At 48.0% G+C, this 26,724-nt stretch overlaps 3 protein-coding genes across 3 annotated transcripts in view; 1 reads left to right on the top strand and 2 right to left on the bottom strand.

The window, feature by feature from the left end:
- NPDC1 (neural proliferation, differentiation and control 1) overlaps nt 1-4,250 on the bottom strand; it is a 54,821-nt gene extending 50,571 nt beyond the window's left edge. The window contains exon 1 of the mRNA XM_079962248.1: nt 4,077-4,250. Within this exon, the coding sequence (XP_079818374.1) occupies nt 4,077-4,137 (61 nt within the window). The 5' untranslated portion in view covers nt 4,138-4,250. The remainder of the gene's footprint in view (nt 1-4,076) is intronic.
- Nucleotides 4,251-11,903: 7,653 nt separating this feature from the next.
- The window catches only part of ENTPD2 (ectonucleoside triphosphate diphosphohydrolase 2), a 43,969-nt gene continuing 29,148 nt past the window's right edge, over nt 11,904-26,724 (bottom strand). Inside the window, exons 7-9 of the mRNA XM_079962144.1 lie at nt 16,469-16,588; nt 15,349-15,483; nt 11,904-14,174 (exon numbers count right to left, since the gene is read on the bottom strand). Of these exons, the coding sequence (XP_079818270.1) occupies nt 13,971-14,174; nt 15,349-15,483; nt 16,469-16,588 (459 nt within the window). The 3' untranslated portion in view covers nt 11,904-13,970. The remainder of the gene's footprint in view (nt 14,175-15,348; nt 15,484-16,468; nt 16,589-26,724) is intronic.
- LOC307207933 (peroxiredoxin-2-like) lies at nt 18,370-22,427 on the top strand. The gene is made up of 5 exons (XM_079962270.1): nt 18,370-18,513; nt 19,021-19,174; nt 19,955-20,077; nt 21,069-21,199; nt 22,133-22,427. The coding sequence occupies exons 1-5, from the start codon at nt 18,411-18,413 to the stop codon at nt 22,216-22,218; spliced, it is 597 nt and encodes a 198-aa protein (XP_079818396.1). The 5' UTR covers nt 18,370-18,410; the 3' UTR covers nt 22,219-22,427.

Below are 26,724 nucleotides of genomic sequence, written 5' to 3'. Positions count from 1 at the left end.
AGACAAATAAAGAGGCAAGGTCCTGTCCCTCATCACCAGCAAATATAATAATGAAAAATATGTGGAGGTACCTGGCAAAACCTCAAGAGCAAGAGGGGACCTGAGAAGGGTTACCTGCTGTGTGTGTATGTGTGTGTGCGCGCGCGCGCGCGTGAGAGAGAGAGAGAGAGAGAGAGAGAGAGAGAGAGACTTATCCCATCTCTCTCTTCCCCATGACAGTCAGTAGAAGCCAAATAAATTAGGCAAAACAAATTTGCATATTTTTTGCCAATCACAGAATTCAGTTTCTCTTGGCACATAATTCTTTGCGTAGAGGATAGGCAGCCCTGGATGCATGCCAACAAGTCAATGATTCCCGCCCCCCGCCCCCCACTTTTTGCCAAACTGTCAGTTAAAGCAATTTAATTCCTGCTTGCAAAGCGTGTTTAAAATAGCAAAGTGGGGACAATCCCCCCTCCCCCATTTCCCTTATGGTGTAAGCCAGCAGTGACTATGGGAAGAGCGATGGTTTGCTAAATCACTTTAAGAATTGTAGTTCAGTGAGGGGAATATAGTGGGCTCCTAACAATTTTAAGCACTCTTAAACTACACTTCCAATAATTCTTTACAGGAAGACTCTTTAATGTGTCATCATATTTATTTATTATTTATTGCACGCACATACTCATTCCATCTTTCCTCCTAGGAGCTCAGGTTGGTGTACATTTAATCCCTCCTCATTTAATCCCCACAAGAACCCTGTGAGGTAGGTGCAGCTGAGAGGAAGTGACTGGCCCAAGGTCACCCACTGAGCTTCATGGTTGAGTCACAGCACAGCGGTCTAACCACTACTCCACACTGCTTTAAATGCCTTGACTGTATGGTGTGACCAGGGCCAGAGTTGCAAGAGAGCAATCCCACATTTTAGCTCAGCAGCTCTTCTTAATTTTGCACTATGCCAGGCCAGCAACAGCTTTGTTCAAAATTACGTGCTTCAATGATGCAAAGATGGCCTCAGCATTATTATGAAACACCCAAGAGGACACCTAAAACATTTGCTCTAAACTGTCTTCCACATCCACTGCCTAAATGCCTCATAGAGTTGAGCAGTACATCCACAATTTAGGGGGTGTCCTGAGGTAGAGGACCTTATGCATTATATCTTGCACTGCCCCTTATATAATGAAGCAAGAGGAAGATTTTTAGCACCTATAAGGACAAGGTCCCCTGGCCAGAATAATAATTATAATAATAATTTATTATTTGTACCCCGCCCATCTGGCTGGGTCTCCCCAGCCACTCTGGGCGGCTTCCATAAAAACCAAAAATACACTAAAATATCACAGATTAAAAACTTCCCTGAACAGGGCTGCCTTAAGATGTCTTCTGAATGTCAGGTAGTTATTTATTGCTTTGACATCTGATGGGAGGGCGTTCCACAGGGCAGGCGCCACGACCGAGAAGGCCCTCTGCCTGGTTCCCTGTAGCTTTGCTTCTCGCAATGAGGGAACCGCCAGAAGGCCCTCGGCACTGGACCTCAGCGTCCGGGCAGAACGATGGAGAACCCCTCTGACCTGATTTTATATCTCCTCGCAGACACAGCTAAGTATGTGACCTGGCGTGTAGAACTCTTTGCAACTGCCGCTAGGAAAATTAGAGCAAATTATATAGCCAAGGTAGCCACCAACTGTAAAGGAGATGAATTTATTTGACCCTGTCTACATCAAGCTATATTCTATCTTTATCACCAAACTCTGAATATAATTGCACATTGTATTAACTAACATTATTTTTTAATATGTTAGTGGCCGTGTGATAAGTTTAGCTTATAAATTTTATTGTTTATTTTCTTAACTTGTATATTGAGGTACTTTTATAGCTCTGTTTAGAGTAGGTAATGTCTTCATAATATAAATGTTTTAAGTTTTTTGTATCAATCCAATATATTTTCTTTTAATTGTTGAATGATTCTGTGTACATTGCGGCAGCCTTTGGCTATGTGCAATAAAACTGACTGACTGACCTGAATGCCTCATAGAGCTGAGAAGTACATCCACAATTTCTATCACAGAGAAGGGCCGCTGCAAGATTCTAGCAACCTGCCGCCCCTCTTGAAATAATGCTTTCTAGCCACTTCAGGTAAAAGTCAAGATGTGTCAATCCATTGACTGAGGAAAGTCAAGAGCTGTGCTGCTATCTGAAGAGAGCGGCAGCTTCCTCGAGTAAAGGCAGCAGACAGTTCACAAAGTCCACAAACCCAAACAGCTGACGGGTGGAAGTTTATTGCATCTCTTACACAGCAACTTCCACACAGTGAGAAAGGAATTCATTAAATTTTCACAGTCAAGAACAAACAGTCACCCACCATAGAGGATGCAGACTGCAACCCTGGCAGATTTACTGCTCTGACTCCACCTCCTTCCAATCACGCCAAGTCTCTTCAAGGGGTCTAAATGGCTGATTCTGCCACACCAGTGCAATGATGGTGACAGTGGGCCTCCCTTAGAGGATGCTGCCCTCTGTCTCTCTGCAGGAGCCTTTGCTGCGGATCAGTAACTCATGCAGATGAACAGCATGTAGCATCTTCCAAAGGTTGGGCAACCCTAATCCTGACACACTACTGGGAACGCAGGAAGCATCTCTGCTATTGGGGCATCTGGGCAATCAATCAATCAATCAATCAATCAAGAAGCTTTGTGACTTATGTGATGTGTCCAAGGTTGTATTCATGAGAGTCAGAAGTTGCAAAACAAGCTCAGCTGCCAGGAGGCTGAATGTGCAGGTGGTGCCTTTGCCAATCTGGTGCTCTACGGGTCTGTTGGACAACAACTCCCATCAGGCTTATGCTGGTTTGTGGTGCAAAACATCTGGAGGTGCCCCAGATTAGCAAGGACTGCTATGCTGCAGCATTTGCAACACAGACAAAGGGGTCTGATTCCATACCAAGATTAAATGGTAAATTAGCAACAAAAAAAGCTACCTGCCCATTATGCACAACAAGAAAAGAGGCCCTGTTTTCCAGAATCTATTTCTTTACTGGATGACACATGGTTTTAGGTGCTCCGTCCATCAGAGTGGGAAGGAATGAAGCCTTTCTCCTTTAGTGAACACCAACGGGTGGGGTGGGGGCAGGGTGTGAAATCCACCACTAAGCAGGAGCTTATGCTCCAAGGCCACACACATGCAACCACACACATCGACCGAAAAGTAAGGCACAATAAGAGCACTCTTGTTAAAAACAACACCAAGGAAACAGCCTTGAGGCCACATATCAGTACAGTGGTACCTCGGGTTACATACCCTTCAGGTTACAGACTCTGCTAACCCAGAAATATTACCTTGGGTTAAGAACTTTGCTTCAGGATGAGAACAGAAATCGCGTGGCGGCAGCAGGAGGCCCCATTAGCTAAAGTGGTACCTCAGGTTAAGAACAGTTTCAGGTTAAGAACGGACCTCCAGAAAGAATTAATTACTTAACCCGAGGTAACACTGTATAACTTTGGCAGGAGCTATCCAGCCCTGCAGCTAAACTCCGAGCGCCCAATATAAGCCAGTCCACCTCAGCCAGAACTGCCAACGGTGGAACACCCCCCCCCAAAAAAAAACCCCTCTAACAACAAAGTGCATAAATGGCAGCACATAACTAAGAGGAAATTATTCGGGCAGGGTGGGGTCAGCCAGACAGAATCAGGGTTGGATAGAAGGGAGGGGGAGAGAATTAAAGCTTTGGAATAGAATCATTAGGAAAATAAAGCGGGGGGGGGGTCATGAAGGAAATGTGGGGAGGAATGGGATTGAACCCTAGTAAGAGAAATGTTAATTAAGGAAAGGACGGGTGGGGGGGCGTATCTAAAGGAGAACAAGGGGTGTGGAGGGGGGCGAAGGACAAAGTGAAGCGGGGCGAAGAGGAAGGTTGGGGGGGGTTATTCTAGCTAGGGGGGAAAGTAATGGTGGGGGAGATTAGGACTGAAGATAAAATCCAGGAGGGGATGGGTGCAGGAGGGGGGGCACAGCGACCGGGAGGAGAGAAAGCCCGCAGGCGGGGGAGGCCCAGAGAGAGAGAGAGAGAGAGACCCCCAGAGGGGGAGGGGGCTTACTGAGGAGGCCCCAGGCGAGGGGCGTCAGGAGCAGCAGGCGGAGGAAGGGAGCGGCGCTCATCCTTCAGCGGCTGGCCCGGCGGAGCATCGCGGCGACGGCGGCGGCTGCTTGGCGATGCGGCACAGGGGAGCCGAGGGAGCAGCGCTGCGCTGGCATGAGCAAAGCAGAGCCCGGGCGGGGCCAGCCGGCGGGGAGGGGGCGGGCGCGCGCCAGGGACCAATGGCAGCCCTCCTTTGGTCAGCAGGCTTCGCCCCGCGCCGCCCACCTGGCCGTAGCCGCGAGTGGCCGCAGGTGCAACCGGGCTTCGCAATCGCCCCGGGACGCAGGAGGGAAAGGGCGAGGCGGGTGCCGAGCGCAGCGCGCAAAGCTCCGCCCCCGCCGCCTCCACCTGGCCGGACTGGTGGCGCTTAAGCCCCGGGACATGTTTTTTTTTTTAATGTTTGGCCAATAATATCAAAGCATACTCTACTAGTACTGATGGGGAAAAAAAATACTCTCGCCGTTATTTCATAGTTATTGATGATGGTCAGTTGCGTAATACTAAAGCATGATCTGTTATTATTTTTATTAGTAGTAGTAGTCATTAATACTATACACTAAATACCCGCACGACTTTTTTATTGCTATTAATGCTGATGGGTTTATTTAATACTAAAACGTCTTTTTAATTATTATTAGCCATAAATAATAAAAATGAAATACTCTCCTTACCATCTTACAGTTAATTATTAATTGGTTGGTTAATATTCATACTCTCTTATTATTATTATTATTAGTCACTGATAATAAAAAAGAAATACCCCCCGAACTTACAGAGATTAATAATTATTGCTGCTGTTATTAGCCATGAATAATAAGAATCAATATTCCGCTTATTATTTTATTGTTATTAATGGTTATTGGTTTATTTAATACTACAGCATGCACTGTTGTTATTATTAGTCATTAGCAATAAAAATGAAATACTCTAATTATTATTCTGTTGTTATTAATGATTATTGGTTGATTAATATTGAAGCATGTCCCATAATTATTATTATTAATCATTGTTATTAATGATTCAGATGTTTAAAAATTAGCATATTACAGAGTACCTAATAATGCAATTCTATTCACGTCCACTGAGAAATAAGTTTGTTCAGTGGATTTAATTCCTTCTAGGTGTGTGTCTATATAGGATGGGGGCCTAAAAGTGCTAGGAACTGTACTACAATTTAAAATAATACTGTTTAAAATTGTGGTTGTGTGTGTGCCAACTTGAATAAAATATGGGGGGGGGCAGGTAATACCCACCCTGCATAATCAGTCATGTGATGCAGTGCACACACACCATTTGAATGGCAGTGCCCATTACCTTTGGGAGGGACTTTTATTGGGGTGGGCATGAAAACCCCTCTGCCCCTAAAAGTTGGCTCCTGTGCTCTGGCTTAAGGTTACCAGATTTTTTTCAAAGAATCTGGGGACACTTTTTTTTTTTTTTTTTAAGTTATTAAAAAAAGGTGTGTTTTTTTAAAAAAGAAGTAATATCTTCTCTTCTGTGGTCTCCTCTGTCGCGCGGCCTTCCTCTGGGCCCCAGCCTGCTCTCTTGGAGTGCTAGCCGCCGTGGAGTAGGCTCGGGTCGGGCCTGGGCTCGGCCACATGTCCTGGCCCTCCCAGTGCTCTCCTACCTCTCCTCCTCAGCGGCAGTGGCGCGGCAAGGTCGAGGCTCCCCTCTTTTTTCTCCTTCCTCCTTCTCTCTCTTCCTTCTCCTTCTCCTCTCCTCCTTCTCCCTGCATCAGCTCCAGGGTTTTCCTGGCCCTGGAGGACTGCTGCGGAGTCTGCTGGGTGGCCAGACGCTCTCGCTCCCAGCTCGATTTGGGTCATGGGGAGTGTTCAGTGGTTTCCACAGTTGACGCACTGGGCGTCCCCGGTTTCCCCTTGGCAATGGCAGCAGCAGTCTCAGCAGCCCAGAGCCAGCCTGGTAGCGCAGGAGCTGCTCGCTGCCGTGGCGCCTGCCATTTTGCCTCGCTGGAAGTCTCCATATGATATGTCTTGTGCCGTTGAACCATTCCCTACTATTAAATCTACAACACTTAAAATATACTGTATTTTTCGCTCTATAAGACGCACCAGACCACAAGACGCACCTACCGTATTTTTTGCCCTATAGGACGCACCGTCCCATAAGGCGCACCTAGTTTTTTTGGGGGGAAATAAAGGGGAAAAAATTATTTTCCCCCCCAGCCCCCAGAACAGGCAACTCTCCGCAAGCCGCGGGAGCCCAGCACCGGGCTCCTGCACTTTGCAGAGAGCTGTGCGAAGTCTGGGCGCGCTGAGCTTAGCGTGCCCAGGCGTCAGCATTCAGGCAATTCTCCGGAAGCCATGGGAGCTGCGTGAAGCCTGGAGAGCGAGAGGGGTCGGTGCGCACCGACCCCTCTCGCTCTCCAGGCTTCAGCGAAAGCCTGCATTCGCCCCATAGGGCGCACACACATTTCCCCTTCATTTTTGGAGGGGAAAAAGTGCGTCCTATAGGGCGAAAAATGCGGTATTTTTTGGAGGAGGAAAACAGAAAAAAAATATTATGAATCCCTCTTGCTGTTCTGGCTTCTGGGATAGCTGCGCATCCTGCATTCGCTCTATAGGACGCACACACATTTCCCCTTACTTTTTAGGAGGGAAAAAGTGAGTCTTATAGAGCAAAAAATACGTTAAATCTGGGGACATTAAATGAAATCTGGGGACATTCCAGGGACAGATTTTGTCCAGGGACAGATTTGTAAGTCCAAGGACTGTCCCCGGGAAACAGGGACGTCTGGTAACCATACTCTGGCCAGTCTCATTGACTAGGCCTGTGGCCATCGAGATCCAAAGCCCCATGCAGCTGCAGAGCTCACTGGGTGACCTTAGACCAGCCACTGTTACCCTAAGGGACCTGCCTCACAGGGTTGTTGTGATGATGAAATGGAGGGGTGAGGGTGAGCCAGCCTCACTGTCCTGTGTTCACTGGAACGGCAAGATAAAAACAAATTCAATAATAAGAAAAGGAATGCATTGTTTTTTATTTAGAAAAGTGGTACCATTCTGCTATCAAAGGGAAGCTGGGACATTTCTTCACCATCATGGTTACCCACAATGCACCCCACTCCTAAAACAAGAATACCTGCTACATATGAGCTGGCAGCAACTCGAAAACCGCTAGATTGTAGAGCCCGCCCATTCTTAAATCACAGTTCATTTTCCTACAGCATAACATAACAATGCCATCTTACGGCCAAAAACCTCCACACCAGCTTCAGATCTAAAGGGACCTAAAGCCCAACTGGACAAATCCTTCACTACATCTTAAGTGTAAGTTTCAAATTTGCCTGAAAGCAATTGCCGCACTGCCCAGAGGCTAAGGTCATCCTGAGACATCCTTCCCCCACTTTTTTGTTTTGTTTAATTTTATTTATTCAAAGCATTTGTACTGTGCACTTCAATTAGGAAAGTCACCCAGAGCAGCTTATAGGTCAGTGGAGATAAAACAGTCCCTGTCTCTCAGGCTTACGGTCTAAAAAGATGAAACACAAAAGGAAAAGTGGATAGGGAGGGAAGAGGAAAACAAGTGAACTTGGACACCCCACGGAAATGGACCTATGTTTGTCATGCCCAGCAGCATAGCATGGTTTGCTGGTGCTTGTAGTGGATGCATTCACGCGCTAGAGGGTCAGGGCATGAAGGATGAATGGAGTCATTCTTGTGCCAGTGTAGCCCTCACCACCAGCACTGCCAGAGCTACTCTAGCTCTGAGCCGCTTTGTGAGGCTGGGATCTGATCTGAATTATTTGCCATTAGGCCAGAAGATGAGTAAGTAAGCCAAGATTTTTCCATTGTCCTGCCTCAACTGTCTCTTAGCAACAGCCATTCCATAAGGGTACCTGAACTGGTTAATGTAAGAACGGATGCACAAGTTTGCTTTTTGTTTCCAACCCTTCTCCCTCGTCACCCCCTTTTCCTTGTGTGTTGTGTCTTTCAGAATTGCAAGCCATTGAGTGGCCTTCAGCTGAGGAGTGGGGTTTAAAAACCCCACATAATTCCCGCCCAGTTTGAGGAGAGGAGGAGGAATCCGTTGAAGTTTAACCCTTTCGGAGGACATTTCACACACACACACACACACACACACACACACACACGTGTGTTAGATTCATTGTGGGGTTTGGCACATGCAATGTGCTGGGTCCTGAAAATCCTGCAGGCACCCCGTAGCTCAGAGGAAACCCTGGCAGCAAAAGCCACAGTTTGCATTCCCCTCCACCTCTGCCATCTGAAATTCAGCCTGAATTTGACAATTTGTGTCCAGGGCCTGTGGCCCAAGATGTCTGAGTACCTAGTAGTACTCCTGGCTAGAGATGTGAGGGGACTCAGGTTCAGGGGTGGGGGGAGCAACCCCTTCAGGTCAATTTGCCTGGCAGGAATGTGCCTCTGAGAGATCCCTACATGTGTCAAAACCTCTTGGAATGTTAGCATACCACCCAGGGGCAAAAGTCACATCCATTGCTCCTCCTACTTTTGTCTTTGGCCCTGCCCACCATTGGCATGTGGTGTCACAGGAGGTTGACAGTGGAGGAACTGTGGCCCTTGGTGTCTCAGAAAAGGTTCCCCACTGTGAAATTGTAACCTGATTTGTTGGGAAGGATCTGTGGTTGAGAACCTGCTTTGCAGGCAAAGTTTCCAGGTTCAACCTCTAGCACCACCAGCTTACAGAATAATACCCTAACCGAAATCCCTGGTCAGGACCCTGAAGAGAACCTACTTGGACTTTGCATTTCACCCTTCAGCCATTCCATCAACAGCATTCTGAGGATTTTAGGAGCAAACCCCAAATCAGGGCATGCCCCACTACCAGTGGCGTAGCGTGGGGGGTGCAGGGGGGGGGCGGCCGCACCGGGCGCAACATCTGGGGGTTAGGGTTAGGGGGCGCAAATCCACGGGTTGGGGGCGCAAATCCACGGGTTAGGGGGCGCAAATTACTTGCCTTGCCCCGGGTGCTGACAACCCACGCTATGCCACTGCCCACTACACATTTGCAAATTGCAAAAGGTATCTGCTTAGGGGAGGATGCTGTTGTTGCTGCCCAGGAGGACTCCCCTGCTTGAGTGCCTGAGGGCCCCGCTCCTGCCACTCACCACCTGGCCCAGGGCGGGGCCTGAGAGGCATCATAAGGATGGCTGCCGCTGCCGCCGCTGCTGCCCAGGAGGACTCAGAACAGCGCAGAGTTATTTTAAAAATGTTTTTAAAATTCCTTTTTTCCCCTTTAAAATTTTTGGTTTTGGTGTGGGGGGTGGGATGGATGTTTAGTTTGGGAATGTGTTTAATTTTGGTATGTTTGTAATTTTTACTGTTTTTGGTTTGTATTGTTTTATTGTGTGTGTGTGTGTGTGTGTGTGTGTGTGTGTGTGGTGTTGCTGTTGTTGTTGTTGTTTTAGGTTTTATTTTGTTCTTAAGGGGGGGGGCAGGGCTGCCTGGGAGTGGGTCCCAGCCAACAAAATGGCTGGGGTAGGTTCCACAGTGGAGGATGCACTGGGACAACCGATCTCAGTGATCACAGGTAGGAGGAGGAGTTAAGCTAAGACCAGACCATGTCATTACCGAGGAGGCAGGTTTAGTCATAGTTTGAGGACTATTCATGTCAACACGACCTTACAAGGGACCGCTTGGGACTTCATGGAAAGCATGGCTTCCATGGGGCTGTCCCTGAATAAGTCTGGCCCAACTCATAACCGCGGACATGCCTTGGACCTGGTGTTCACCTCTATGGATATTGGTGATCTGACACTAAGTGAAAACGAAAGTAAAGAAGTGCCATGGTCAGATCACTTCCTAGAGCAACTGGACTTCTCCACGACCCTTCCCCTCTGCAGGGAGATGGGACCGATTCGGATGGTCCGCCCCCGCCACTTAATGGATCCAAATGGTTTCCAGAGAGTGGTAGGGGATGCTTTATCCCATGTTGATGGCCTTTCAGCTGATTCCCTGGTGACCCGCTGGAATGTGGAGTTAACCAGGGTTATCGACTGTTTAGCTCCAAAGCGCCCTCTCCGATTGCATGGAGCCCAGACAGCCCCATGGTTTTCCATGGATCTGAGGCCAATGAAACAATCACTGAGACGGCTAGAGTGCCGGTGGCAGATAACTCATTCTGAAGCTGACCGGACATGGGTTAGAGCTCAGTGGCGAGCCTACCAAGTGGCGATAGCGACAGTGAAGAGGACTTTCTTCACCGTCTCTATTGCATATGCAGAAAACAGCAGCAGGAGACTCTTTCAGGTGGTTCGCAATTTAGCGGAACCACCTGCTACATCGGGGCCCAGTATGATCTCCTGCAATGATTTTGCAAACTTTTTTGCACATAAAGTCGCTCAGATTTGGGAAGAGGTAGACTCCACCATAGGAGCAGGGCTGGGAGTTGTTCAGCAACCACTCAGGAGAGGGCTAGAGTCCTGTCTAGTCAAGTTGTGTGGGATCAGTTCCAATCTGTTACCTCCAAGGATGTGGACAGGCTGTTTGGATGAGTGAAACCAACCAAGGCTAGGGACAAAGGTGAGAGCTGTTTCCTAGTTCTGCTGGATCTCTCAGTGGCTTTTGACACCATCAACCATAAAACCCTTCTGGACCGTCTAGAGGGGCTAGGAGCTGGGGGCACTGTCATACAGTGGTTCCGCTCCTTCCTCCTGGGCCGTGTTCAGAAAGTGGTGTTGGGGGATGAGTGTTCAGACCCCTCGGCTCTCACTTGTGGGCTGCCTTAGGGTTCTGTCCTCTCTCCCATGCTTTTCAACATCTACATGCAGCCGCTGGGAGAGATCATCAGGGGGTTTGGGCTGGGTGTTCATCAGTATGCGGATGATACCCAGCTCTACCTCTCTTTCAAATCAGAACCAGTGAAGGTGGTGAAGGTCCTGTGTGGGTGTCTGGAGGTGGTTGGAGCATGGATGGTGGCTAACCAATTGAGGTTGAGTCCTGACAAGACAGAAGTACTGTTTTGGGGGGACAGAAGGCGGGCAGGTGTGGAGGACTCCCTGGTCCTGAATGGGGTAACTGCGCCCCTGAAGGACCAGGTGCGCAGCCCGGGAGTCCTTCTGGACTCACAGCTGTCCATGGAGGCGCAGATCAATTCTGTTTCCAGGGCAGCTGTTTATCAGCTCCATCTGGTACGCAGGCTGAGACCCTACCTGCCCGTGGACTGTCTTGCCAGAGTGGTGCATGCTCTAGTTATCTCTCGCTTGAACTACTGCAATGCACTCTATGTGGGGCTACCTTTGAAGGTGACCCAGAAACTACAACTAATCCAGAATGTGGCAGCTAGACTGGTGACTGGGAACAGTTGCCGAGACCACATTACACCGGTCCTGAGAGATCTGCATTGGCTCCCAGTACGTTTCTGAGCACAATTAAAAGTGTTGGTGCTGACCTTTAAAACCCTAAATGGCCTCGGTCCAGTATCCCTGAAGCAGCGTTTCCACCCCATCATTCTGTCAGGACACTGAGGTCCAGTGCTGAGGGCCTTCTGGAGGTTCCTTCACTGCAAGAAGCCAAGTTACAGGGAACCAGGCAGAGGGCCTTCTCGGTAGTGGCACCCACCCTGTGGAACACCCTCCCACCAGATGTCAAAGAGAAAACTTCCAGATTTTTAGAAGACATCTGAAGAGAGTGGCCGGGGAAACCCAGCCAGATGGGCAAGGTATAAATAAATCATCATCATCATCATCATCAGGGAAATGTCTGGAGTAGTAGCATGCAGCAGTGCATTTTATTCAGCAAGATTGTGTTCAAAAATCTCTATGTTAGGAGAAACGAAACACAAATGCATATGAATTTTTAATGTGTTTTTTTAATAAAAGAATCACAAACATGCAAAAATGGAGCAAATTCAACATAATGAAGGGAATGAGAAATGGTGAGCAACTGAAATTGACAGGCTCCTTCTTCCACAACACCAGTGAATCTGTCTGGAAACCAGCCCTAAAAGCAATGGATTCTAATGGTAGAAAATATTTTGTCACTCTCCTGATGCTGAAGTCGCTGCTTGGAGGCAAACCAGGGGCTCACAATGATCAATAACTAACTCCTCAGCTGAGCACGCCAAATGTTGGTATCTATGAGATGTTTTAGTTTGCTTTTTTTTAAGACGTGCAGTGTTTTTCTTTAAAAGGAAAACAGATGGAATATATCACACACACATATAGCTGCATTTTGTTTTAAGAGTGCAGAATATGCTAAGGAGTATTGGGGTGAGGAAGAAACCACTGAAAGCTTGTCTGTTTTGCACCAAGGTCCAGTTAGCCACGGTGAGAACAGGATCCTGGAATAAATGAGCCAGATGTGGGGGCGTATTTGATGTAAAAACAGCCAAAAGTTGTGAAGGGGTGGGGTGATGTTTTTTCTCTCTACCCCTCATCAAATTATTTCAAATCAAGTTAGTAGAGTATATTTAAATGCAGTTTCCCAGCTGCCCCACCTGGAATTTTTCCATGAAAAAAAATAGTGATTTCCTTATCCTGGAATTGCAGCTCCTCCTTCAGAGACCTTCAACCCACTTTCACCTCCACCTGCACAGTTCAGAGTTTCCAGGAAAGCAAGCAAATACCAATAATAATAATAATAGTTGTTTTAAAAAATCAGTGGTGCATTCCTGCTACCCACATTTACACAGAAGCAAGTCCCACTGAGTTCAGTGGAGCTTATGCCCAGGTAAGTGAGTACTGTTCAGGATTGAAGACTAAACCAGTTTGAAGTCTTTTCTATGGGTAGACTTCAAATTCAAGATTTGTCTTTGGTGTTTTAATTTTGGATGAGACTCTTGAATGCAATGTTAGCAGACCACCGTAAGAAGTTTTAAGAAGTCAGGTGGGGGCAGACATTTTGCTGCCTGAGGTAAAAGGCAAGAGAGGCCACTCCTGGATAGTTGACTAGAGTGGCTGTCCCATCTTACTTCAACCATGGCAGCATTCTCCAAAGCTCCCATGGACAGCAAGTTGGCTCAGGGGCCAAGAACCTAGGAACCTACCTTCTACTCAGTCAGTAGCTCAGCCTTGTCCACACTGACCAACAGCAGGGGTTCAGGCAGGGGACATTCCCAGTCCTATATGAGGGTCTAACCAAGGACTGAACCTTCTGCATGTAAAGCAGGAGCTCTACCGCTGACCTGTACGCAGGTCTCTCTGCTGCCTCTCAGCCCCCCGCACCTGCTGCCTCGCTTTGCTCAATGGTAAGGTGGCCCTGGGGGAGCTCAAAGAAAGCAGAACCACAGGTGCCCACATCACTGGTGCAATTTGTGCCACACCTGGTGCTTATCTACAGTGCCAGATTTCAGCCACACTGGTCTGTTTGTAATGCAAAAAGTTGAGCTCCCCCCCCCAGTCCCCCCACCCAACATTTCTTCCCAGGGCTGGAGCCTTGCCAAGAACAAAGCATTCATGGCAGATTCAATAAGTCCCTGAGCTTCAATAAGTAACAGATATGCAAGCAGAGGAGTGGGTGGAAGTCCAGAAAAACCTTGCTTTCAGCTGGAGTCCTTATGAAAAGAAAACAAGAACAACCACAACCACTCCTTGTCATTTTCACTGGCTCTTCAACAATGGAAGAAAATGAGGGAAGTTGATCGTTCAGACTGCAGCACTCTTGGATCCAAACAAGGGCTTCGTCACAAGCCTCAAATAAACTCTTTTTTTGTCCAGCCTCAGTCTCCATCTCCTCTCCTTCTAGGCTGTAGTTGTGGTTTGGGGTGTGGGTCATGTGAGGAATGGGTTCTGATCTCCACAGGGGATCCAAGCCAACAAGCCGTGTGGTCAGGCTGGACACTGGATGTGGCCCAGGAAGACCCGCCATCTCCACATAAACCCCACTGTACTGGGCTCCCACCTGCTCAGGACAGCCCTTTACATCATTCCCCGTCCCCTGGTGGATCTCAGCAGACAGAAGATGCTTGCCACAGTGACCAGGATGATGGCAACGAAGAGGAGGACTGCGCCAACCCAGGGGCCGTATGCTGTGCCCTTCCAGAAGCCGGTCTCCTCGGCCGGAATCATGTTGGTGAGGTTCAGCATGTATCCCAGGGCCCAGCCGATGGAGGTATCCCCAGCCTGTATGTAGGAACAAAGAAAATGTTGTAAAAAGACTCACACAACTGGCAACGCTTCCCCTGTGGCTACTTCCATTACAAAGCGTTCCCTCACTTGAGCACCACAGCGATCAGCAGGGTCCCTCTCAAAGCTCCCTACATCACCATCACACAACAGGGCCCTGCATGTTCCAGAAGAATTCATGTTGCTAAGAACATAACTGCTTTTTTGCAGGCAGAATACAGGTTACCAAAAGCACAACTGGGGGCTTTTTTTGGGGGGGGGAGGCTCATATTGGTTATTGAAACACGTTGGTTGGAATCTGAGACAGATAGCAAGTGGCAAAAGATAAACTTAGGAGCAAACAGAATGAACATGTTTAATTTAAATATAGATCATTCTCTACCTAGGTCTACATCTAAATTCAATTTATGTGCTTAGGCACACTTTGTGTATGTATTATAGACCTGGGCCACATTCACACCATATATTCAAAGAGGCACAATACTCCTTTAAACAGTGCTGGTTTCTCCCAAAGAATTATTTGGGAGCTGTAGTTCATTAAGGATGCTGGAAGTTTTTAGGAGACCCATCCATTCCCCTCAACTGCAATTCCCAGTGTTCCACCACCTTCAAGTTCCACTCTGGGAATTGTAGCTCTGAGATGGGGAATAGGGGCCTCCTAACAGCTCTCAGCCCCCTTAACAAACTACAGTTCCCGGAGTTCTTTTGGAGAAGCCAGCACTGTTTAAAGTGGGATCATAGGGTTTTAATGGCATGGTGGCCCAGGACTCTTTAGTTTAGAGGAAAGCCTAGTAAGGGGGGGGGGCATGATAGAAGTGGGTGGAGAAAAGCTTTTATTCCTCTCGCATAACGCCAGAACCCATGGACATGCAATGAACCTGAAAGTTGGAAGATCCAGCACCGATATAAGGAAGTCCTTTTTCTCACAGAGCCTAGTTAAACTAGGGAACTCCCTCCCACAGGAGGAAGTGATGGACATCAATTTGGATGGGTCTGCTCTGCATCGTCAGAGGTAGGAATGCTTCTGAATACCAGCGGGGAGAGGGGCTCTCGTGCTGGGGCCATGCTTGCAGGCTTCTCAGAATAGGCACCTGACTGGTCACTGTGAGAACAGAATGCTGGACCTGATGGTCCCTTGGCCTGATCCAACAGCCTCTTCTTAGGTTCGTACCTTTTTTTGGAAGGCGATGTTGGGGAAGGTGCTGTTGTCAAATTTGTAGCCCCGTGTGAGGATGACGTAGATGAAGGTGGTTGCTGAACAGTAATCGGGAAGCCTCTTCTCTAGGCCTGGAGCTTTCTCAAGAAGCTAGATTTACAAAAGCATGGCAGGAAGAGAGGAGGGAAGGGAAAAGGCTTGAAATTCTTCTCAAATGCAAAGCACAACCTCCCAACCTTCTTGGGTCCTGTCCCGCCTGAGGGGAGGGTGTTCCTAGCTCTCACAGGCTACTCCTCCTGTTCAACCCATTCTCCTACCCCAGACTCACTGGCCTGGTGGGTTTCCTGTGAGGAAATGCAGCCATCTGGCTGAAAAAGATCCCTCATTGCTGTGTTAAGAGCTGTCGTCTAATCTCAGTTATGTCACCCACATAATTAACCTCCCAGCTTCCAGGACATCTCCAGTTATCCAAAAAGGGGCATTGCAGAGCCCTCTGCCCTTTCCTCAGTTTTGCATGGCTGTATCTTTTCTTTGTCCCTGTTTTTGCCTCTTTCCTGGTCCTGAAGGAAATCACAAAATTGGAGAGATGGAAGGGAGACAAAGGGCCACCTACTTCAACCCCCGTGATGAAGGAATCACAACAGGCATGTTCCTTGCTCCACTTACACTCTGCCTTTCCCCCAAGAAACACTAGGTGGCACACAAGGTTCTCTCTCTCCCTCTTCCTCTCCCTCCCTCCCCTTCCCATACCCACACCATTTTGTCTCAACAGCCCTGCAAAGTAGGTTAGGCTAAGTGAGTGAGAGAGAGTGAGTCACTCATTGTGAGCTTCGCAGCTCAGGATCCTGCCCCAACGCTATCCACTGGTCTTCAACTGGTGGGCTGGGACCTGCCAGTGGTTCACAGCATGACCCAAGGAGGGTCACAGCAGAAATATAAGATAAAAGATTAAGATATGGGTCCCCCAAATGCATGTTTGGGTAAAATTGGGTCCTGGGTCTAAGAAGGTATCTGCACTATACACCATGCTACCCTACAGCTGAAACTGAAATCTTTTGAAATATCAGATTTCTTCTTAAACTGCCAGGACCTAAATGTTTGCATTGTAAAAGCCCCCCCTTACGAGGAAACCCACCTCGGACCAGGTTGCGCTGCATATTTCGTTAGCAGCCTGCTCCAGGTCGCTTGGGGTGGCCACATGTCTCTTCATTTGCGACTGGATGAAATCCACAGTGTAGAAGAAGGCAGAGAAGGCCTGTTGAGGAGGAGGAGGAAGGAGAAGAAGGTGAGAAGGGTGTGGCATACCACTGGTCGCACTTCCTGGTCATTATAATAATCAATTTCATTTTATTGTTTATTTTTTTAATTAAAAAAGGGACTTATTTACATAAAAGGTAAAGGTAAAGGTACCCCTGCCCGTACGGGCCAGTCTTGACAGACTCTGGGGTTGTGCGCCCATCTCACTTAAGAGGCCAGGGGCCAGCGCTGTCCGGAGACACTTCCGGGTCACGTGGCCAGCGTGACATCGCTGCTCTGGCGAGCCAGAGCCGCACACGGAAACGCCGTTTACCTTCCCGCTGGTAAGCGGTCCCTATTTATCTACTTGCACGCGGAGGTGCTTTCGAACTGCTAGGTTGGCAGGCGCTGGGACCGAGCAGCGGGAGCGCACCCTGCCGCAGGGATTCGAACCGCCGACCTTTCGATCGGCAAGTCCTAGGCGCTGAGGCTTTAACCCACAGCGCCACCTGCGTCCCACTGCCTATCCTTATCTGTCACCATTGTAGTTATGAATGGAAGAGACTTAATCTCCTGGTTATGTTGTCAAGTATCTATTGTGTTTGCTTCCAGATTTGGCCTTTCATAACCTAGTATTAAACTTCGTATTCATGCATGCAGCTTCTTGAAAGGAACTCAGGTTTGATTTTATACATGCTACATCTAAATCCCAGGGTTGTTTTCTTGATGCCAAAAAGCAGCTGGAGCTTTGAAGTAGTTATGAAATATTGAGACTTCGCTTATGCAAAAAGGAGCCAAACCCAAATTGGCAAGGTTTAACATGAAGGGGTGTAATGGGGCAAATTCTTTATAAAGAGAGCCTCTTATGGGATGGGGGTGGAGACAGGGCTGGCCCCACACAGGAGGCAAGGTGAAGCAGCCATCTTGGGTGGTGGAAGCCCCTGAGGGGGTGCCTTGGTGGGTGCCCCACTGGCAGAGTATCAGAGCTGATTTCCAGCAGGATTTTTGCCGGAACCTGCTGCTGCTTCATGCTGCCACCATGCAGCCTAGGGATGCTTTGGCGGCAGCGGCAGGGTGGGGAAGCACTTCCCACTTAGCCTCAAGCAACACAATGGGATGTGCCGCCCCTGGTTGGAGAGGAGGAGGCACATCAGACCTCCAAATCACCTAAAAATTATATATACACACACACACACACACACACCTGCTAGAGCCAAGCAATAAGAAGCAGTGTTCAAAAGTACTGTACACAGCACACTACCACCTCATGTTTTTATGTAATGGATTAGTGAAACTGCTTGTTGAGCTCCAAGGCAAATAGTGCACATGGTAACTGAAATGCATTGAAGGTGGTAAAATTTCAATTAGCCAGAAAGTTGTCTGGGAGCACTTGCTCACGCCTAGCTAAAATGGAATGAGGCTAATAAAAATATCCTGCTGAACCAAGAGGCCACTGACTCAAACCCTCTGCAGTCTTCCTCAAAGGAGTGAGGGTGCAAGACTCCCTGATCTTGCATTCCTCAGGGATTGCCTTGCGTCACCCTCCACAGTTATAATCCTTTACAACTCATGTGACTGGGGCTCTGTACAGCACTATGCAGAATTGGATGAGGCTTCTTGTTTCCTCTGAAGTGCATCTTAATTGTTTGGGCACTACAAAAGTTGGGCTTGACGTTGGGGAAGAGTTGTAAGCCAAAACAGAGCTGCCTTGTTTACAATCCTTCAGAAGGTAAGAAAATGCCTCTCCTGGGATATGTACTCAGTAGCAGACCTCTTGGTTGAAAGCGGCTCAACTTGGTTGTCTACCTAAGCCTTTACACTGTTTGATATTTCAGAAAGAAATGGCTTCCGGTAAAGCTCATATTGGTAAGCCAGTTCCAGACTTCAAGGCCACAGCAGTGGTGGATGGAGCCATTAAGGAAATAAAGTTGTCGGACTACAAAGGTAAGAGAGAGTACCACTTTCAGTTGTTTAAACAACATCTTCAGTCAGTCTTAAGGTCGCAAGGTGCCTTGAGCTCATGAATATGCAGGACATAAATACCCTAATTAAAGAGTTTCCCAGACCCACCTTGATAAGAGAGGCTGGGTATGGATCACTTAAGAACTATTTTCCTGCTATGCAGCATTGGAGCACATAAGGATCTTGCATTATCCGTCTGTTTATCAAGAGGTAATCAGTCCCCAGGCACTGAATCAGATTGCTGTGGGGATGATGGTGTGTAGTGCAAATACTATATTTTGTTAGCAGGTGCAGCTAATGGACCTTGGGTTTGCCATATCCCAAAGGAAGGATGAATGTTATCGTGGTCAAGGCATGACATTTGTTTTGAGTACATTGTGCTGGTGCCTTCAGGTGTTGTCTCCTTCCATAAACTTCAGATAGTAGCCAGGCAAGGTTTCTGGCTCAAAAGTATTCTGCTTCTGATGGGCTTTCTCCCTCTCTACACAGGCAAATATGTGGTTCTCTTCTTCTACCCCCTGGATTTCACCTTCGTCTGTCCCACAGAGATCATAGCTTTCAGTGATCGAGTTGAGGAGTTCCGCAAGATCAACTGTGAGGTTATTGCTGCCTCGGTTGACTCTCAGTTCACCCATTTGGCCTGGTGAGTCGCCTGGTGTTCAAGATCTAGCGCAATGTTTCCGTCCATGCTAGAAAGCAAATACTGTGAAGACTTTTGGTTATGTTGTTGTTTCTTAAGGCTGGCTTAGCTGAAGGAAACTGAGTGACAGGAATAACAGCACATCCCTATTTTGTGTGTTGCTTAGTAAGAGGGTTAGAATTGAAACATCATTAAGAATGTTCTAGGGATCTGACACTGGGAGGGAGCCAAGCAGACGTTAACTGACAGAAGGGTGTAGAGGGTCCCCACCAGCCTTATCTAGCCAAACCTAGCTGCTGTTAGTTTTATCAGCCACCTCAGTAGACTAACTGCAGTTGTGTTCAGAGTTGATTTGAGCTCCTAAATGGGTGTAAAGAACATTTCACTCTTCTGTGGGTCAGAGGATCCGACTTGTATCTAATTGGAGAATATTTCCAGTTTGTCTTCAGAATTAGGTTTCTGATGAGGAAGAAGATGCTTGCCCAGTTTTTAGACCCAGCTTTGGTCTGGGAGCCCCATGTCAAGTTTGGAACAAAAAGCTAGGGGCAATCTATCCCATGTGAAATATTTGATTCAACCATTTCTAAATAGTAAATGGCTAGAGTAGTAGTCTGCAGACGTTCAAGATGGAAGGGTGGGAGATATGAGGCCCTCCCGTTGTTGGACTCTCATCCGCCCTTGCCCAACATAGCCAATGATTAGGTTTGAGGTGGGCATTGGTTCACAGGTTCTCTACCTCTGCTCTAAATGATATTGCAGATGTTAACGGCCATTTCCCTGCAGGATCAATACAGCAAGAAAGGAAGGGGGCTTGGGATCTGCAAATATTCCCCTTGTGGCAGACATCAACCACAATATTTGCAAGGACTATGGAGTGCTCAAGGAGGAGGATGGCATTGCATACAGGTATGGAGATCTTGAGGTCTAACCTTAATTCTGGATGACAGTTCAAAGGGCTGTGGCTGGTGGCATCCTGGCAAATGCCAGTCCTCTTGCGTTCACTAGCAAAGCCTCAACATGGCTGACTCAAGTACCACTTAGCTCCTCTCTCCAGTGCTGCAACACAGGGATAACTAACCTGGGAGTCTCCAGGTGTTACTGAACTAGAGCTGCCAGCTGCAGCCAGCATGGCCAATGGTCAGGAATGATGGAAGTTGCAAAATTCAGCAGCATCTGGAGAACAACAGATTAGTCCCTCCTGCTCTTAAATCCTGTGATCTGTTGAAGAGGTTAGTCATCCCTGATGCTGCTGGACTGTTCAATCCTCTATTCATCAGCTTGGTCCCACCCATCAAGTCCATGTACGTAATCTAAATGGTAATAACCTGGCTGGAATATAAAAAGCTATTAACACTAGCTAGGTCCTAGAATCCTGGCCCTTGGATGTATGGACTTGGACTTCAGAGAATTAGTAGCTGTAGCTGGAACTTAATTGAGTCTGTCTCTGCTTTTGCCCCAACCTCTTTTAGTTGATCTCTCAGTAAGGTTTCTTCGTAGGCATAGATTCAGAATTCCCCCACTCTTAACTTTGACCCTGGTACTACTGATAAAGGCAGTAAAAGCGCCACATAGATTCCAGAAGGTTCCAATACTGGGGTAGAATTCCCCGTGTCTGCTCTTGTCCTGTCTCTCTAAGGCTGCATACGCACCATACCTTTTAAAGCGCCTTCTCCAAAGAACCCAGGCAATTGTAGCTTGCCCCTCACCGAACTACAGTTCCTTCTACCATTATACTATAGTTCCCAGGATTCTTTGGGGGAAGGCATGTGCTTTAAATGCATCTTAGGCTTGAATGCATACAAGCTTGAATCCTCTTTTTTAAAAATAATAATAATAATAATAATAATAAATGCTCTTAATTGCCCTTCTTTCTCCCCCCCTCCCCACAACTATCCAGAGGCCTGTTCATAATTGATGACAAAGGCATCCTTCGTCAGATCACAGTGAATGACCTACCAGTGGGGCGTTCTGTGGATGAGACACTTTGCCTGGTACAGGCTTTCCAGTTCACAGACCAGCATGGTGAAGGTAAGGGGTGGGGATTGGGATAATAGAGCTAACACAGAAGGGGGAGGTCAGTATTGCTTTAGAAATTGTGGCTGTTACCTCTTCATGGGGCAAGTAAGGGCCTCTCTCTGCCCATGGACAGTGCATAACAGCTTCCCAAACACCTTTGTAGCAAATGGTATCATATATGAAGTTGGCATGATGTACTGCTAGCAACATTTCTTAGAGCCTTCCATAGCGCAGTTCATGCCATATCCTGTCTTGCCCACCATCTTCAGCATCACAGAAGTGTGGCGTGGTACAAAGTAGACCCAAGACAACCTTATGCAACTCTTAATAATGCAAGAGCCCTGCTGGTTCAATCCATTCGCCCATCTAGTCCAGCATCCCGTTCCCACAGTGGCCAAACCAGATGCCCATGGGAAGCCTGCAAGTACACTCTTCACTTGTGAGTTCCAGAAAGTGGTATGTGGAGATATACTACCTCCAGCACAGCCATTGTGGCTATTAGCCAGTGACAGCTGTCCTCCTGAACATATGCAAACACAGTAGTCTCCTGTTATGGACCATGAAACCCCAAAAGGAGCATATTGGGATGGGAAAGGCTGTGGCATTTTGCCCCTCTCCAGTGCTGCTTTGATTTTTTATTTTTTTTAAGGAAAAGGGTGTGGGTATTCACTATGAAGTTGTTACACTTAAGTGCCACATTTTTAACATTTGGAAGAAAATGGTACTGCATACCCTTGAGTATCCCCAGAAAAAAGGTGCCGCTCCAATCTAGATTGTGCTTGTTGATGGAGTAAGTTCTGACTTTTTAATATGTGATGTCTCCAAAGCTTCCTTCTACTGCTTCTGGGGGTACCTTGTTGCCCTAAGCTTGCTCCATGTGGACCTATGTGCTTTGAGTGCTGTTTGACATATTCTAACCCCACACTTCTGTACATTTTGCTACAGTGTGCCCAGCTGGCTGGCAACCTGGCGGTGACACCATCAAGCCCACAGTAAAGGACAGCAAGGCCTTCTTCGCCAAGCAGCAGTAGAGGTGTCTTGCTGAACAAATCTGGCCTAATGTGAAGGGATTATTCATACTGAATCTTTCCCGTTGAGATCTCTAGAAGTAACTCTCTGGGGAGAGCTGGGCTACGAAAGCCTCTCCCATGAGTAGTAGTTCATAGAAGTAGCTTGAATGTAATTTTTTGAGTAGGGCATCTTTATGTTCATGCTTCAATAAAAGTGGAGATTAAAATAAGCTTGGTGGTGATGTCTGGTGCTGCAGAAGGTCATTCGGAACGAGCAAATGACAAGGAGAATCAAAAGTGGAGAATGTGATCCTGGACTTGCTCCTCAGATGCAAAGAGAAGAGTTCTTTCCTGCCTTTCGAAGGATATACTTTTACTAAATGGGTTTGCATTGGGGTATAATTACTATGCCCACCCTTTGGTTTTATGTGCAAAGTAAGAACCCCCAGTCCCTGTAGAGGTAACGTTCCATGGACTCCTTGAAGTTAAGAGATGTAGACTTGGTGTTATAAATGGCTTGTGCAAGAAAACAGGAAAACAAGCATGCAGTTCTAGTACGTCCATGCTGTCAGTGATGAGATCAAGCACTTTTGAAACTTAGGTCCTTGGCTGGGACCTTTTTCCGAAGGCAAGCTGAGATTTGATACAGCTGTTGCATGAAGTAAGGTTCTGATGATGACATTCAAAGCAAGAAGCATTAGCTTGCTGTAGGCTTTTCGTAGCTGGAATGAAAAGCAGGGAGTATCAAAGGCCTGGTGTGAGCTAGAATTATGTAGGCTTTAGATAGCTAGAAACAGAATCTCCTAGGTATTAGCTGAGACCTTTTGCAAGGAATGCAGTGGCCTTCCTAAGAAGCTGAACAAACCTCTGGCATAACAAAGTAGCTTCATCGAAGTGTCCTTCCTGGATCAGCACTTGGTTCCTGAATCATTAAAGGTAAAGGTAAAGGTACCCCTGCCCGTACGGGCCAGTCTTGACAGACTCTGGGGTTGTGCGCCCATCTCACTTAAGAGGCCAGGGGCCAGCGCTGTCCGGAGACACTTCCGGGTCACGTGGCCAGCGTGACATCGCTGCTCTGGCGAGCCAGAGCCGCACACGGAAACGCCGTTTACCTTCCCGCTGGTAAGCGGTCTGTCAGGGACTCAGCGGGAGCGCAGGGAGGAGAAGAGATGGAGAGCGAGGGGGAGCAATCCGAGGGCAGCGTAGGAGAATATGACAGCAGCCCGAGAGATTCCATGAGCCTCTCCAGCGAATCGGAAGATTCACAGAAGGGGGCGCCGATGGGCAGGGCAAGGGGCGAGCCAAGGGGGACACCCCAGAAGCAAGGGGCCAGCGGGGACTCCCAGAGCAGCAGTTGGAAATCAGGACCAGCTTCCCCACCAGAGCGCAGTGGGGGGGAGGAGTTCCAGGTGTCAGAGCCCACATATGCACCACCAGCGAGAGAAGATGAGTCAGGGTTGACCACGCCTCCATCAGAGAGCGAGTTAACGGTCAAGAGGAAAGTTGCAGGCTGGGCACGCGCGCCAAGTTCAAAGGTACAGGCGAGCGGCACAGAAGGTAGCCCGGATAGGGAACCAGGTCCTAAAGCCCGCCGGAAGGAGGGGGAAGAATCATCAGGGTCAGCGTCAGAGGAGTCCAGAAAGGATGAAACCCTAGCGGGCAGGAGGGCCCAGAGGAGAAAGGAACTTAGGAAGAGGTGGAGCAAAGCGAGAGTCTTAAACTGGTGTGGAGGGGGCGGAGACTCAGACGGGACTTCGCCGGTCTAAGGTCGGGACGTACAGTTGCACGCTGAGGCTTTAAAATGGAAACTGAATCTCAGTAAAGACTTTTGTACATAACTACAGCCTAGCGTTGGTCCTCTGTGAGCTGGGACCTGGAGGCAGCTCTGACACGGTCCCTATTTATCTACTTGCACCCGGAGGTGCTTTCGAACTGCTAGGTTGGCAGGCGACTTATTTACATAGCACCAAGCTAAACCATGGAACTTCTTCCCACAGGAGACTGCAACTTGGATGGCCTTAAAGGAGGCCAAATTCATGTGGGGGGGGGCTATCAGTGGCCCCTATCCATGATGACTATGCTCTGACTCCACAGTCAGAGGCAGAAATGCTTCTGAATACCAGTTGTGTCAGGGCTGCAGTCAGGTGTAGGTCAGCAACAGTACGATAAATGCTATGAGACCAGTGAAGTTAATTCTTCATTCAAGGAGGCAGACCACAGCTCCAGCCCAGTGGTCTCAGCAACGCTTTCTAGGAGGTCTTGCCCTGTTGAAGCAGTTGAGAGGACTAAAGGTCCCCCCCCCCTTCCCAGGGGCCCACTAGGACTCCTCCTCTCCAGGAACTTTCCCACACAGTCACAGGCCGCGTCTCCGCACATTGCATTTCTCTGTGTGTTCTAGGAGACCAGAGGGGAAGGTTGCTGGTCAAAGCAGGAGTGGGAGACTCCCTGGCATCAGCTACTGCTTTGGAGTCTGATCTGTGCTCTGCCACAGCCTCTTCCCACTCGCCAAACCCAGTCCCCCCTTTTGCTTCTAACACCTCCTCCTCCCAGTCTGCTCCCTCTTCTCCCTCTGACCACTCGGGGTCCTCCTGACACCAACCCCCTGGGCTTTGAGCCTTCTTCCCCTGCCTCCCACCACTTCTCTGCATCCAGCCAGTCCATGGCAGGTTGCTTGAAAGCACAGAAGGGGAGACTGGTCTTGTACGCAGGTCCTGCTGGTGGGCTTCTCATAATAGACTTTTACGTTACAGGGAACCAGGCAGAGGGCCTTCTCGGTGGTGGCACCCTCCCTGTGGAACGCCCTCCCACCAGATGTCCAAGAGAACAACAACTACCAGTCTTTTAGAAGACACCTGAAGGCAGCCCTCTTTAGGGAAGCTTTTAATGTTTGATGCATTACGGTACTTTAATATTTTGTTGGAAGCCGCCCAGAGTGGCTGGGGAAGCCTGTATAAATAATAAATTATTGTTATATTATTATTTTGCTTGGCCACTTTGAGGACAGCATGCTGGACTAGATGGGCTGCAAGCTCTTTTAATGCCCTTATTTTACTTAATATCTTGTGGTCGTACGCTGAGGTTAGGACTCATGAGCCAGGGTCATGGTACTGTCTGACAGCGCCTGGGGGGCGGGAGCAAGTGTTTACCCACCCCCCAGGGCGGGGATGGAGCCTGCTTACCCAGCCCTCACCATTGCCACTAGACAGGGGCACAGCACGGAGGGTCTATTTACCCTCTGCACCACCCCTGCCTGGCATGGAAGCGGCTGCCCGTCTGTGTTCATGCAACCCCAGTCAGCTGGCAGCCAGGTGCTTGCACACCAATCACATGAGGGGGGCTCCTGGTCCCCCCTAAGATTCTGCGCCCGGGGACACAGCCCCCCCTGCCCCTCCCATCCGCTACACCACTGTCATGAGCAATAGTCTGTGATGTGTTTTTTGTTTATTTGTTTCAACCCAGTTATTGGCTTAATCAGCCACAAAGCTGCTGAAACATCCAAATCGAGCAGAGGTTATTATTTAAAGCCGTTGGCCGCTGCCAATATATGGATAGCAAAATGTTGTTTTAATTAAATAAATAGGCCTGACAGCCAATAACCGTCATGGTAAGTTTTGGGAAATGCTAGGATCCATTAAGTTTCCTAATTAAATGCATTTTATGCAGAAGAGAGTTTGGAAAACATTTCCAGAAGGAAGGGACTAATTTGGCAAAATGTTACCACTGCTACAGAAAAGATTTGTGGAGGTGTTTTGCTGAGATGCTTTTTGTTTTATAATGCTGCATATTTATAAATGTATTTAAATAACCCCCCCTCTCTGCCCATATATTCTTCCCACCTTCCAAATTTAAGAATTAAAAGTCTACGGGGGCCTACCAGTGGTCCATGGGCCACAGGCAGAATCCTGTAAGCAGGTGGAAAGATGCATACCACATGGACCAATGGTGCAAGCAAACAATATCCCAAATTGTTTAGGGGAAAATGGGGTGTTATTCAAACATTCACCAGTAGGGGGCAGTAGTTTACAAAATCCCTGAAACTAGAAAACAGAGAGGCAGGTATTCATTTAAGAAATCCAAATGAATGAATTGTTCATAAAGTCACAGACCAATAAAAGTAGACACACAAAACAAAGCATCGTAGGAGCCAACTCCTAGGGGCCAAGGTCCCTTCAGCCCCCCAGTAAAATATTTGAGAGGGCCACCACTACCCCCAAAGTTGATGGGGGTTGCCATTCAAATGTGTGCACTGCATTTTGTTATTTATTATGTGGAGCAGGGTCTCCCCACCCCCACCCCTGAAATATTTTATTCAAGTTGGCCCCCTGCAAAGCATGCAGCTATGGTTTAATCTAATAACTGCAGTGTTCGGGTTCACAGAATTTGAAGGAGATTAGAAACTAGAAAAAATATGAATAGTCATGGAAGTTTGGGCGAGATCAGGGTGGAGGGCTGAAGGCGGAACTATGACTTGGAGGTCACTGTCCTCCCTTCCTCTAATGAAAACAGGAAAATGCCTTATACCGAGTC

This window comes from Podarcis cretensis (assembly GCF_951804945.1).
Source record: "Podarcis cretensis genome assembly, chromosome: Z".
Lineage (NCBI taxonomy): Eukaryota > Metazoa > Chordata > Lepidosauria > Squamata > Lacertidae > Podarcis > Podarcis cretensis.
The sequence above is the reverse complement of the archived record's forward strand: the minus strand, read 5'-3'. Positions and strand labels throughout refer to the sequence as shown.

Bases quoted from the DNA above. Each gene is read 5' to 3' on its own strand.
- LOC307207933 (XM_079962270.1), top strand. From the start codon at position 18,411: ATGGCTTCCGGTAAAGCTCATATTGGTAAGCCAGTTCCAGACTTCAAG. The intron at 20,078-21,068 runs GTATGGAGATCT...ACAACTATCCAG, and splicing joins GAGGATGGCATTGCATACAG to AGGCCTGTTCATAATTGATG. The intron at 21,200-22,132 runs GTAAGGGGTGGG...ATTTTGCTACAG, and splicing joins CACAGACCAGCATGGTGAAG to TGTGCCCAGCTGGCTGGCAA.